Source organism: Gymnoscopelus braueri (genome assembly GCF_963280865.1).
Source record: "Gymnoscopelus braueri genome assembly, chromosome: 23".
NCBI lineage: Eukaryota > Metazoa > Chordata > Actinopteri > Myctophiformes > Myctophidae > Gymnoscopelus > Gymnoscopelus braueri.
Genome location: NC_137625.1, coordinates 40521607 through 40535973, shown reverse-complemented (window position 1 = coordinate 40535973; position 14367 = coordinate 40521607). Strand labels below are relative to the sequence as shown.

Below are 14367 nucleotides of genomic sequence, written 5' to 3'. Positions count from 1 at the left end.
CACAAAACATTTTCAAATGGGGGTCTGTGGCCAAATACATATTAATTTGGGGGTCCTTGACATGAAAGAGTTTGAGAACCACTGATATATTGTAACCATTCCACTACACTGTCATTAAGTATGTTCCCCCGCTGTATCAATGCTCCAGATGTAGTAACCCCCAACGGGCTGAACGTGAAGAAGTTCTCAGCTGTGCATGAGTTTCAGAACCTCCACTCCACCAACAAGAACCACATCCAGGAGTTTATCAGAGGACACTTCTATGGGTCAGTGGGGCTTATACTGTATACTGTTGTTAGCAGAAGTGGAAAGTAAGTAAGTACATTTACTCAAGTACTGTACTCAAGTACAATTTTGAGGTACTGTTACTTTATACTCTAGTATTTCCATTTTCCATTTTCCATTTACCATACTTAATACTTACACTCAACTACATCTCAGAGGCTCTAGATTATTATTACAAAACATACAGTACAAATTAAGCATGTAGAACGGCTATTTTCCAAAGGATTTGACACATTTTGAAAACCTTTGAAAAAACATGTGAAATGGGACATTCTGCATAATGAGTACTTTTACTTGCCAATTATTTGGGGGCCCACTAGCAATATCATCACGGCCCACAGTTTGTGAATCGCTGATCTAGCTATTGATACATTAAGTGAGCTCCCCCTTATCTTTGTCTCCGCCAGGCCGAAGGCAAAACAATATGTTTTAATATTACTCCTACAGATTTTGTTCAAACATCATGCAAATTAATCGGTACACATTATCTCTATAGTCATGTCATCAAGACTGACGTATCCGTTTTTTTTCCATATTTCATCCTGGGAGCACATTTTTCTGGTCCTTATTCTCTTTTTAATCTATCACCGGTGATGACTGTCCTGCAGCCACCTGGACTTCGACCTGGAGAAGACCCTCTACTTCTTCATCGCTGGACGTTATGAGTTCTCCAACAAGGGAGCTGATCTTTTCCTGGAATCACTGTCCAGACTCAACTACCTGCTGAGGGTAAGAAGAACCCTGGCTTCCATGTGCATCTGAAGTTTTACACTTCACAGCCAATCCAATAGGAGTTCTGATTTCCATTTCATAGCAACACATTTTTAGCGATGGCCAATAGGATTTCTGTAAGCTTAATGGAATAGCTATGTGTAAGGTTATAGTTTAGAGGTTAAAGTTGCCCAAAAGGCATATTTCCAGATCTCTGTAATCCCATGGATTATTGATGAAAGCATCACATACTCCCTGCCAGAAGGATTGTAGCTCCGGATGCGACTCATCCTATAAATTACCCCCCACTGTTTTTCTGTAAATATACTTTTACTGCTCCTAAGTGTTAATAAGGCAGGTCACTATGATCACACGAATACACTGCTTATAAAATCCCATGCTATGAAATTATTACAATTTGGTATATATTTTTTCAACAATATGTTTATTTATTTTTTCTTTCTTTACACAAAATATATCAACATTATATTACAGACACAACAGAAAACAAAAATGGACAATTACAAATCATACAAGACAATCAATGAAAAACAAAAAACAAAAACAAAAACAAAAGAAAAACATACATAGGCACCAGCACTACTCCTCTCCAGATTCTTCCATTAAATGTGGCAGATTATTGTTTTCCATATATTGTATGAAACAAACAATTTGGTATATTAATAAAATAATGCAAATAATGTTCAGAGTTAAATCCAAAATCAATCAAAGACTGTGTACAAATGTTCTTTTCAATACAGGAGTACAAATATGATTTGTGAGATGTTTGTAAGTGTACTGCACACAAAGCTAAAGATGGATTAAACTGGGATGTACTGTATTTCTGTTGCTGGGACTAAATTATGGAGTAGTGCTAATGTGAATTTTAAGAATGTGTAACAAATGTTTGGTTTTCAAAAGAATGGCTTCTAAAACATTTTTTGAGGACTGATAATTTTTTCAATATTATTGTTATATCTGAAAGGCATATTAAATCGATAGAAATGTAGGACAGGCATATATAAGAATTTCAGTTTGTACTGTATATCACATCTGCACTGTTTTGTTTTGTTTCTCTGTCTGTCTGCCTCTCTCTCTCTCAGTTGCATAAGAATGATGTGACAGTCGTAGTATTCTTCATCATGCCTGCAAAAACCAACAACTTTAATGTGGAGACGCTGAAGGGACAGGCAGTACGCAAACAACTGTGGTACGCTAACTGTTAACTCCACAGAGCCAAGGGACTGCTTCTGATGGAAACACTGTTAGATGAACTTGACATGTTTTAGGCAGAGAGACAGACTTGAAATAGCCACGGTTTTAGAAGCACTTGTAAAGCTCATACTGTAGCTTATAGTATAGAATAGAATAGACTTTATTTGCCATTTGCACAAATGCATAGGAAATCTTGGAGCTCAGCTCCCAGGGTCAGCATTTAAAAAGATGACAGAAAATACAGACAAGACAGAAGAAAACATACAACCTACAATACTACATATATCCTCTCTCTCTAAAAGACAAATAGAATAAATAAGTTCATAGTCTAACTAAAACCAGTGCAATAATAGTGCAATTCATCTGTCATGAATCAGTTCATCTGTCATATTGGCTACCGTCCTTAATGTCTTCTGGCTAGACATAGTTCTTGTGTAAAATAATATTATATTGCATATTATATTATGTGAGGTCAATTCTCTTTCTGTCACCCACAGTGATACGGCTCACACTGTGAAGGATAAGTTTGGGAAAAGGCTGTATGATGCATTGTTAAAGTAAGTATAAATATACAGTATCATTGTAATCAAATTCACTTATCGGTGCTTAGTAGAGCCCCCTAGTGACTGCAGATAAGTAGGGCAACAATAAAGTGTCAATACGACAAATATATTCCTATTCCAAATAAACCTCATTCAAACTCATTTACCAAACTAGAAATCTATTGAAGCCTCCATGTAATCCAATAGCAACACATCAGAATCAGAAGGAGAAAAAAGACAGAGGGTATGTACAAGAGGTTAGACATAAGGTGCAAAAGAGTGGCAATGCATCGGTACTGTAGGTCCACATAAGAAGGTAGTCTGCATGAGGTGATGACTTTCACAGGTAACAAACCACATGGCAGATACACAAAGGAAAAGTAGTCCACATAAGGGATCAATCCACACGAAGGGAGGTAATCCAACTTTGACACATAGTGTAATACCATAAATATACGTAGGTGTGGTCTACTGTTTTACTGTATGGATTGTTTGTCCTGTCTTCAGAGGAGAAATACCTGATATGAACACCATTCTGGACCGAGATGATTTCACCATTATGAAAAGAGCCATCTATGCCACTCAGGTACTGGACAACACTACTACTATGAACCACAGAAAACAGCCAAGAAACAGGGTTGTAATTTAAAGGTCTAAAAATTACTGGCAAATTTACAGAACATTCCCGAATAGGGAATTTAAGCTCTGGGAAATTAGGGAATTTGGTAATTGTGTACATTTTCAAACTAAATGTCATATATTTTAATAGTAAACTTACTTTCGGGACAATTCACATAAAAAACAATAGGTCTTATGGCATTGGTTTGGTTAAAATTATAGCCATTTAAAGGAAAACTTCGCCGATTTTCAACCTAAATTCCATTTGTGGAGAGACATCTTTTACACAATATATTATTGAACTCCAGAACTATGGGATTGAGTCGGAAAATCTGCGATGTTTCACTTCTGAATTGTAATGAACTTCATTCAACACCGCTCTCTTCCATCTCCTAGATAATTTGCTAGCATACCATTAATTAGGAGTCCAGTCAAATATTTTATATTTATTAGAATGTTTCAGTTAACCAGCAGATCGTAGCCTAAAGCAAAGCACACAGTTCACAACTTGTTAACACCTCAGGCTAGTTTTTGCTAGCCACCATGTGTGGTGTAGCTTGATTGAGTATGCTATCAAAGGTGTTTTAATTAATCTGTTTCCTTTACATTTAACCCTATTCTGGGGTGAATATTGGGCAAAAATACAACACGTCGCAACGCATTTCTTTTGTGAATTCGTTGTTCAGTAACTTTGCCCATAGATCACATTGTTGGCTCTAAGTTGGACATTCTGATGATGACAACAGCCCCCTACAGACAATTTTACATTAAAAAACTAATCACAGGAAGTTTTGGGATGTGTGAGATATCTGTAAAATATATCAGCTTTATTACATGCTAAAAAGAAACAAATCACATTAACGTGATGTACTTATTGACTGTGTAGAATCTTCACAGTAGTTGAGGATAACTGATATGCAGTTGAAGATCAATGGTCAATGGAATGAGACGCACATACTCACATATCGGGTCCTATTTTTGTGAATGGAGAACGAGAATCAATGCACTGTAGGATCAATGCGGCTCTTAGTGGTGATAAATTGTGAATGGGACGATGGGGGGGATTCCCTCTTGAATGGACGTCAGAGATGTGACCAAGCTCCGGGTGAGTTATTTAACGTCTTCAGCACCAGACCACGAGTCAATAGATTGGGAGCGTTGTTGGGAGTGATGTATGCACTCTTGTGTTTAATAGCAGCCTCATGAGCAGTGCGCCAACGAAACAGACGTTCTCAGTTAAATGAATTTATGCAGACGTCAATATTTCAGAGGTCGGAAATGGAAGGCTGAGTGATATTGACCACGATTGTGTAGGGGAGAGAGAAAGTGGTCGGCAGGGTTCTAAGGTCTGATTGGTGATTGGTGGGGAAAATCTCTAGCTATTTATAGCTAGAGATTTATCTACCCCTTTTTGTCATTTTTCAATTGCGCCCCGTTTATTTCTATTTCCATTAGTGTCTCATGCTGAAAAAAGCCTTGTTTATTTCACACGCCGTTTAATGACCAATAGGAAATTGCACTCACCCCTCAAAGTTCTTCCTCACATTACAACTGCAGTGACAAATGGCTTTGGAGCTGAATGCCTGTCTACAGAGGACGCATCGTATGAATAACTTTGCTACTTTCACCCTGGCGTACCTATTCTGGGCATGTCGTTATTGGTGACACTTTTTAAAATATTTCAAAAATAGCATGATTCGTTGTGAGCTTGTAGAACGGTTATTTTCACGAGACATAGTTGTACAGCGAAGCATAAAATAGGGCATACGTGGTTAGAGACTAGCAACAGTACAGTGGAAACAGACTTTGTGATGAGCAATTTGATATACAGTACGTATTTGAAAATACAAAAGCAGTGTTTGTTGGCTTGACTTGCAAGTGCTGGGTCTGCTTCTTTTTAGGACGGTCAAATGTCTGGCACGGTGAATCAAGTTCACGCCTGACACTAAAATATTTTTTTGCCTAAATTGCATGAGATTTAATACTCGAGACCTCCATGACAGCGGAAGAGCGATTGTAAGGGTGAGAAATTAATCAGATATCATTAGATCATTGGTTATATGTTCCTCCACAGATAAAAGGTTGCTAGTCATGGATCAGTGGCTCAAGGATTCATTACGTTGTTTGATATGAGCTTTAGGTAAATACAGTGGTAGGTTTGGCCTAGTGGGTAGAGAGGCCGTCGTGGAATTAGCCAGGTTGTCGGTTTGAAACTCGGCTCGCCCAGTCTACATGTCCATGAACAAGACACACAACGCCTAACATTTCAACAATTCATTCGCCTTTATTATTTATTTATGTATTATTATGCATGGGCCCAGGGAGTTCCACGGTACAAATGGTCACCATTTATAAACTCTCTTATAAACAATTGTCTCTCTTTCTCTTCACCTCTTTGCCAATTCTCTCTCTCTCTCTCTCTCTCTCTCTCACAAACACACACGCTCATAGAGACACAGTCTTCCTCCAGTGACCACTCATAACATGTTGGAGGACTCGACCGACCCCATCCTGGCCAACGTGCGACGCATCGGCCTCTTCAACGCCAGGACGGACCGTGTTAAGGTACGTTGTACATCCAGAGCCTCTTCAACACCAGGACGGACCGTGTTAAGGTACAGTACGTTGTACACCCATAGCTCCCTTCCCATGTGTCCCCTCCCCTCCTCTTTTAGATAATCTTCCACCCTGAGTTCCTGTCCTCCACCAGTCCCCTGCTGCCCATGGACTACGACGAGTTTGTCCGCGGCTGCCATCTCGGAGTGTTCCCCTCCTACTATGAGCCATGGGGATACACACCAGGTTGCTTGTTACCGACACACACAAACATGCATGGGCCCAATTCCAATTCCAAAGCCAAGGGCTTAACCACTAGCCTAAAAAGGGGGATTCCCCTTGGCTGGGGGAGATATTAGGCTTTTGGTCATCAGGCAGAGGCTCTGAGCCGGTGTTGATTCTGACAGCACATTTTGATTTAGTTTTAGTCATAGTCTTTTGAATAAAATTCCATTTAGTTTTAGTCATATTTTAGTCATCTGAAATGTTTTACTGTCAGTCTAGTTTTAGTTGACTAAACATCATAAGATTTTAGTCGACTAAATCTACAGTTGATTTAGTCGACTAAAATGTATTTTGGCGGTGCCTTGATGGTGTTGTAATGCCTGATTTTACACTTGGTTGCACTCTTAAAATAGCCGATCTACAGGCCCACAAGCGTTGTGAGCTTGTAGATCTGCTATTTTCAGAGCGCAACACCCGAGCCCAAACAAGCATGAAATGACTCGTCTTTTAGTTCTACTGGATCTCTTCTCCACTAGTCCCTCACTAACATTTTAGTCTAGTTTTTATTTGTTGACGAAATTGTCAATATATTTAGTCTTAGTTTTAGTCATCATAGCTTAGTTTTTATTTAGTTTTCGTCAGTGAAAAAAGGTAGTCGACGAACATTTTTCGTCATAGTTTAGTACTACTCTGAGCCACTACTGCTACACATGCAGGCAGTGCACTTGTTGGCACACACACACAGCGCCACCAGGAGTCAGGTTTTTGCAAAACTATTTTTTTAATATTACTTACTACACATTTTGTCCAAACATCACACAAATCGGTACACATGTTCTCTATAGTCATGTGATCAACATGGATTTGTCTGATTTTTCATGTTCTATCCTGATTGGCTAAGATTACCATCTAAAGTTTGCAGGAGTGGCCTGTTTTGAACAAAATGCCTCCAATCATGAACGCAGCGTTTGATTGCTGTGAAATCTTGAGTGCACATTACCACTAGTATAGAAACCATCATCGACTGACTCGTTAACCAGATCCAAGGCCACTTCGAGAATATGCTTTAGGCTGTGCTAACCAACTGGATTCTATTTGATGCTTCTCGTCCTGTTAGTGGTTAATCTCTCTCAGGGTTGCTGCTGGAACTGAACTACCGAGGGGTGTTGAGCCCCTCTTATAATGCTGGTTTTCGGTCCTGACATCACTATGGTGATGTCAGATAGTGCCAGACGTCTCTATATATGGAGCTGCCTATGTTAGTTATGCCCAAATATGGGACCATGACGTCAGTCCTGGACGTGATGGTTATGTCTATACATGGAGTTTCTGGGAAGGGTTCGCTGATGTCAGACTCCGTACATACTGTATGGCACGTTTAGGTCTCTATGACGACTTTGCAGGTATATCGTCTCCATCTATGAGGATCTCCATATATAGGCTATTGCTGGCAAATATGCCCTGAATGTTTTCTACAACTAGGTTGAGGAAGAAATGCCACCCTTTTCACATTGGCCTATTATAGCGCCACCAGCATAATTTTTATATTACTCCTACAGATTTTGTCCAAACATTATGCAAATCAGTACACACTATAGTCAAGTGATCAAAACAGATCTGTCCGATTTTTCATATTCCATCTTGATGCGAATTCCGAACATTGCTGGCCCACAATAACCTACCTGACCTGGCGGAGACCTGTGCTCCGACGACCCCTTTTTCTAGTTCTTTATGTTTTTACATATTGGAAAAATCGAGACATCAATCAATCAAACAACTTTATTTTCCTTTCGGAACTTCGTTTGTGCAGTGGTTAAAAGACAAACATACATATAGTCAATACATATATACCTATGTCACTATAAAAGGCACAAAGTTAATTTAAAACTACTACTTAAAAGCATGATAAAACTTAAAAGCATGATAAAAAAATAATATATTATATTGCAACCCATGTGTTAGCGTGTACACTACTAGCGTCCATCAGGTGGAATAGTCCAACGTGTTTGAGGGAGGAAGGGAGGGGGGGGGGGGGCTCCACCAGACCTAGATGTTCAGCAGTCTGATGGAGGTAGGTACAAAGCTATCTGAGCCCCTTTTTGAGAGATTCGAAGCTCTGTAACGACGGCCTGAGGGCATCAGTTTGTAGTGTGTATGAAGTGTGTGTGTATTGTCCTGAACTATTTGAGAGGCCTTCTTTACTGTCCGTTTCTTGTGGATGCTGCTGAGTGGCTCCTGGTCCTTCCCAATGATCTTGCCACTGATCTTAACAACCCTGTCGAGAGGTTTCCGGTTAATGACCCGCATCACCCCAAACCATGATGTGATGTTGAAGGTCATGATGGATTCCACAAAGGACTTGTAGAAAGCCTGCAGGATTGATGGTCGGACCTGAAGCTTCCTCATCTTCCTCAGGAAGAACAATCGTTGTTGGCACTTAGAGTAGATATTCTCTGCGTTGGTCTTAAAATCGAGCTTGTGGTCGATGGTGGTGCCAAGATATTTATACTCCTCAACGCGCTCTATTGTCTGTCCATTTATCTCCAGGGCCGGGGGAGTGGGCGGGTCACGCCTGAAGTCCACCAGCAGTTCCTTTGTTTTGCTTGGGTTTAGGTCCAGGAAGTTGCTCTCACACCACTCTGCAAACCTGTCCATTACCCCAATGATGCGGTCATTGGAGTTAGTGGTGTCAACAATAACCGTGTCATCAGAGTACTTGATGAACAGCATCTCAGGGTCTGAGCTGCTACAGTCATCTGTATACAGGGTAAACAGGACTGGTGAGATAACAGATCCTTGTGGTGCCCCGGTGGATACAGTTCTATTGGAGCTGTAATAGCCGTTGAATCTAACGGTCTGGTGTCTATCTGTGAGGAAGGAGAGAATGAGCAGTATGAGGTGGGGGTTGACATTCATCCGGAGGAGTTTCTGTCCAATCAGATGAGGTTGCACGGTGTTAAATGCACTTGAGAAGTCCACAAATACCATCCTGACAAAGGACTTGGACTTCTCCAGCTGTGTGTAGGTGTGATGCAGCAGAGTTATCACCGCATCATCCACACCTCTCTGCTGCTTGTATGCAAACTGGAGTGGGTCTGTGTGCCCACTAACCTCCCTCTGTAGCTGAGGTAGAATGAGCCTTTCCAAGCTCTTCATCACCAGAGATGTTAAAGCTACAGGGCGGTAGTCATTATTGCAGGTGGGGTTATTTTTCTTAGGGACTGGGCAAATGATGGAGGACTTCCATATGGTTGGTATGGAGTGTTCAGACAAGGAGCGATTAAAGAGTCTACAGAAGACATCAGCCAACTGCTCATGACAAACCTTCAGCAAGCGCCCACTGATTTTGTCAGGACCTGGGGCCTTATAAGGGTTTGTTCTCTTGAGCACCCTTTCCACCTCCCTTGGGTGAAACTCTAGGTTGGTGTTAGTCGCTGCATTACACAGGAGATTGGTGGTCAGCTCCACATTGAGGTGCCCACAATGTTTAGGTGCCCCTGTACCGTATCCCTCTACTCTACCACACAGGCTGGCTGAAATACTGTTTCATTCATTAACATAAGTTCTGTATTGCAGCTTAAAGCGTAATGATGGCACCTCGTCTTCCACACAGCCAGGCTGCGTGGCACAGCTGAAACAGAGCTGTATTTACTGTAGCTGTCTGCATGGCCTTTCTCTTTATGAAGACCACTTACACTTTATTTATGTTATGTACACATCCGAGGCTTACAAATATTAGGACAGTAGAGTCTACATACTGTACACCAGGTCGATGACATTTGTAAGTAGTGCGACTTTGATATTTCAAACAGAAAAAGCCTGTTTTATCTACAAGTCAGTAGTTCCAGGCGGTCCCCAGCTAAATGATTGATAGCTGGGAACTAAATGGCTCGGTATGGGTCTGTAACTCAGACAGTGTACAGATGGAACCAAATGGACCCATGGGGGTCCGTGGCCAAATGCATATCAGACAGGGCGTCCTTGAAATAAAAAATGTTTGTGCCAGATTCGGCTTCTCTGCTTCTCTCTGAGCTAGGAAAATTATGTCTCACTTTGTGTCTTGCACGCACTCATGCACGCACACAGTGACAATCAATGTACCTTTTATTGTGTTTCTTTCCCAGGTGAGTGCACGGTGATGGGCATTCCCAGTGTCACCACCAACCTCTCAGGATTCGGCTGCTTTATGGAGGAGCATGTCTCAGATCCCAGTGCCTATGGTATGTGCACGGACAGACAGACAGACAGACAGACAGACAGACAGACAGACAGACAGACAGACAGACAGACAGACAGACAGACAGACAGACAGACAGACAGACAGACAGACAGACAGACAGACAGACAGACAGACAGACAGACAGACTCTCTCCTCTGTTAGATAGTATATTGTTTAGACAGATGCTAGATTCATGGTTTACCTGATATCCTAGTTTCTTGAGGCAATACACTGACTCTCTGCATTCTATGAACGTGATTATTATAAATCACTCTGGATAAGAGTGCTAAATAGTGGGATAGCTTAACAAGATAATCGAAACGAAGCGGATAAAAGCGCCACATTTTTTATGAGGCTTCTTCAGGACCTACTGATGGATTCTAGCCTTGGGTACCAAACTTTATTTTGAAAAGTATCCATACAATTATCCATAAAAAAAACAGGCCGATTCACTTTTTGGCCTATAACTCTTGAACCGTAGGTCATAGCATCAAAAGTCTTTTTTTCCTGGACTCCTTGGATCATGACGCAACTTCCCATATAGGTCCCGCCCCTTTTCCGATTTCAAGATTTTACGCCATTTTACACACATATTTTGTTATTACTCTTATAATTTAAATCCAAAATTCACACAAATCGGCACACACTGTGTCTTTGGTCATGTGATGTAGATGTATCAGTCCGATTTCTCATATTCCCCTCAGATTGGCTACGATTGGCTTCTAAAATTTCTGGGAGGGTCCGTTTGGCAAAAGATTGCACAAATCATGAACACGCCGTCCTATCTGCCCAAATTCGTATCATTGATGAATAAACTAATAAACACAGAGCCAATGCTATTTCACTTCCACCCATAGGGGGCGCAACAAATTCTACAAATATCACTGTTTTTGCATCAAATTAAGTACAAATTGTCTTGTGAGTCAAACATTTGCAATTGCAAAGTGGTGAACAGTCCAAATTTGATTTGCCACATTTGCAGGTGGAACAGTCCCCTTTACAAGAGCATTTGATCAGCTCTCTGCATGCTCTGGAGACTTCTGGAATTGTCATCCAAACTGGCACCCATGCCTCCGATTCCTTGGTCCATCCATATTCGTGTGGGGAAGGAATAACTTGTTCTGTTTGTAGGCTGGTCGCCCAGATGCCTGCTTGATAAACTGCCCGCTTAACATGCTGAAGTAGTGCATCTTGGGTGGGTGGCAGTTTCTCCATCGACCTTTTCCCATGACAGAAGAGATCTTTTCTAGTCTGGTTGATGGAGATCAAAGGACTGGATTTGTCATACAGGATAATTGTCAGTCTCTCAAGCTTCTGGAACTGCTGACTGTCAACATTCAGCAGCTGGAAGGGATGTTTGGCCAGACTGACAAGTATCTCTGTGACATCATCATAGGCTTGCCAGGCATGCCAAGCTGACTTTTTGCCCTTACTGTGGAAAGCAGATGTTGTGTCACAACCTGACAATGCATGGAACATAGGCAGAGCACGAGATTTTGGCTCCCCCAGAGATTTACACATGATGTTGATGTGGTAAAATCTGTATTTTTTGCCCATACCAAAAGCTACTCAGATGTCAGCCAAAGATTGAATCGAAACTAAATCATGGAACAAGCCTGCAAGGATCACTATGACATCAGTGTCCACAGTACACACTAGGATCGTTTTTGCTCCTTGCTCCAGTGCATGCCGTACATGAACTAGAATCCTGGTGTCTGCCTCTTCATGATTGCAACAGGTCATGGTACTACTGGAACCAAAAGACGACACAGCTTGCCCTGATGTGACATACACAGCTTTGGATGGTGGCCAGTTGAACTTTTCAGTTCTGGAAGTCAAAAAGGCAAACAGCTCCCTCTTATTTGCTGGGTCACGAAGAAGATCCATCCAATTGCCTGGTAGCTTTGTCTGACCTGACACTTTCCTGCGAACACCTTGTCCTCTCTTTTCGTGGGTGGACTCCTTCAAACTATCTGGGATGTATGTGTCCCATGCAACATCCAACCGCTTGGTTTCCTGCAGCTGCTTCAGCAGATATAAGGGATGAAAACGTCATCTGCATACTCATCAAATGCTTTTTCTTTGAAGCCAATTACAGGAAAACAGTATGGAATATCAAAAGCCTGTTGCACGGTCATTGTCACATGACTCACAAGACCATTTGTACTTAAGTTGGTGCAAAAACAGTGACATTTGTAGAATTTGTTGCGCCCCCTATGGGTGGAAGTGAAATCGCATTGGCTCTGCGTTTATTAGTGGCCCCTCAATGATCAACATTTGGGACAGATAAGATGCTGTGTTCATGATTTGTGCCATTTTTGCCAAACGGACCCTCCCACAAATTGCAGAAGCCAATCGTAGCCAATCCGAAGGGAATATGAAAAATCTGACTGATAAATCTTGATCACATGACCAAAGACAAAGAGTGTGTGCCGATTTGTGTGAGTTTTGGACCAAATTTGTAGGAGTAATAGCAAAATATGTGTTTTGAAGATAACGCAAAATGGCGGAAAATCTTGAAATCGGAAATGGGCGGGACCTATATGGAATGTTGCGTCATGATCCAAGGAGACCGGGGAAAAATACTTTTGATGCTATGACCTACGGTTCAAGAGTTATAGGCCAAAAAGTGAATCGGCCTGTTTTTTTTAATGGATATTGATATGGATAATTGTATGGATACTTTTCAAAATAAAGTTTGGTACCCAAGGCTAGAATCCATCAGTAGGTCCTAAAGAAGCCTCATAAAAAATTTGGCGCTTTTATCCGCTTCGTTTCAATAATGTAAAAAAATTGGGTTAAGCTTCTACACTACATACAATTGTAACTGTAAATTGTTACTGACTGCTTTTACTTAATATATGTCGCCTTTGAACTCGATGTTGACTCTATTTCACTGTGTATATTCCCACTTGTCATGATACTGCTCTCTTACTCCACCCCCCCCCCCCCCTCGTTCTCACCAGGTATTTACATAGTGGACCGGCGGTTCCGTTCGGCTGATGAGTCGTGTAACCAGCTGACACAGTTCATGTTCAGCTTCTGCCAGCAGTCTCGGCGCCAGCGGATCATCCAGCGAAACCGCACCGAGCGGCTGTCCGACCTGCTGGACTGGAGATACCTGGGTCGGGTCAGTATATCTGCCACTCCAGCACCACTGTACACGACACACGACTGTTGACCCGTTAAGCCTGTTTTTTTACACTCTGTAGTACGATGGTGTTGTTTACCAAAAAGAACTGATCTACACGCTAAAAATGCAACCTGTAGATCAGTTATTTTTGGAAGCTGTGTTCACGTTCACTCTTCCATTGGAAATAAGAGTCCAACCTGCTTCCGGTCTCCTAAAAAGGAGTACTTCACACAGATATGGGAAGTAAACCGAGATGGAATGTCTTCTTTTTTTTTGTCTTGGCTAACACTTGTGTTTTCAGTGTTGTTATATGATTGGTCTGTTGGCTTGTGATTGACAGTTCTACGTACACGCCCGCCACCTGGCCCTCAGCAGAGCTTTCCCTGACAAGTTCAAGGTGGACCCCATCGCACAGTACACGGTACAGAACACAGTGTGTTACCGCACCAACGCTACTATTAACCCATTAAGACCGCATCTGAAAGCATCTGTGTCATTTTAGATTTTAGCATTGGCTATTCAAAAATAGTTCAAGCTCACAGCTCGTCATTTCGTGCCGCGCTGCGAGCTTGTAGATCTGCTATTTTAGAAAAATCATACAATTTTGTGCAAACCTTTGAATCTTTTAAGTGAAACATTTTAACCCAAATCTTTGCTTCTGGGGGTCCCTGGAACAAAATATTTTGAGATGGGGATCCGCAGTCAAATACGTATAATTTTGGGGGTCCTTGACATGAAAATGTTTGAGCCCCACTGATATAGCAAGTTTTTCAGAAAACTGATTTAGAAGACATTTGTAGAATCGGCCTCGGTCTTAATGGGTTAATATGACTTCTACATCCTCCTGTTCATCTTGTTCTCAC

The 14367-nt window shown here is 41.5% G+C and overlaps 1 protein-coding gene across 1 annotated transcript in view; it reads left to right on the top strand.

Annotated features, from left to right (window-relative positions):
- The window catches only part of gys2 (glycogen synthase 2), a gene marked incomplete at both ends in the record, with an annotated part of 31585 nt that overhangs the window by 13096 nt on the left and 4122 nt on the right, over positions 1-14367 (top strand). Inside the window, 10 exons of the mRNA XM_080420579.1 lie at positions 149-266; positions 894-1014; positions 2100-2206; positions 2709-2768; positions 3261-3339; positions 5823-5936; positions 6047-6173; positions 10277-10372; positions 13338-13501; positions 13845-13925. Of these exons, the coding sequence (XP_080276705.1) occupies positions 149-266; positions 894-1014; positions 2100-2206; positions 2709-2768; positions 3261-3339; positions 5823-5936; positions 6047-6173; positions 10277-10372; positions 13338-13501; positions 13845-13925 (1067 nt within the window). The remainder of the gene's footprint in view (positions 1-148; positions 267-893; positions 1015-2099; positions 2207-2708; positions 2769-3260; positions 3340-5822; positions 5937-6046; positions 6174-10276; positions 10373-13337; positions 13502-13844; positions 13926-14367) is intronic.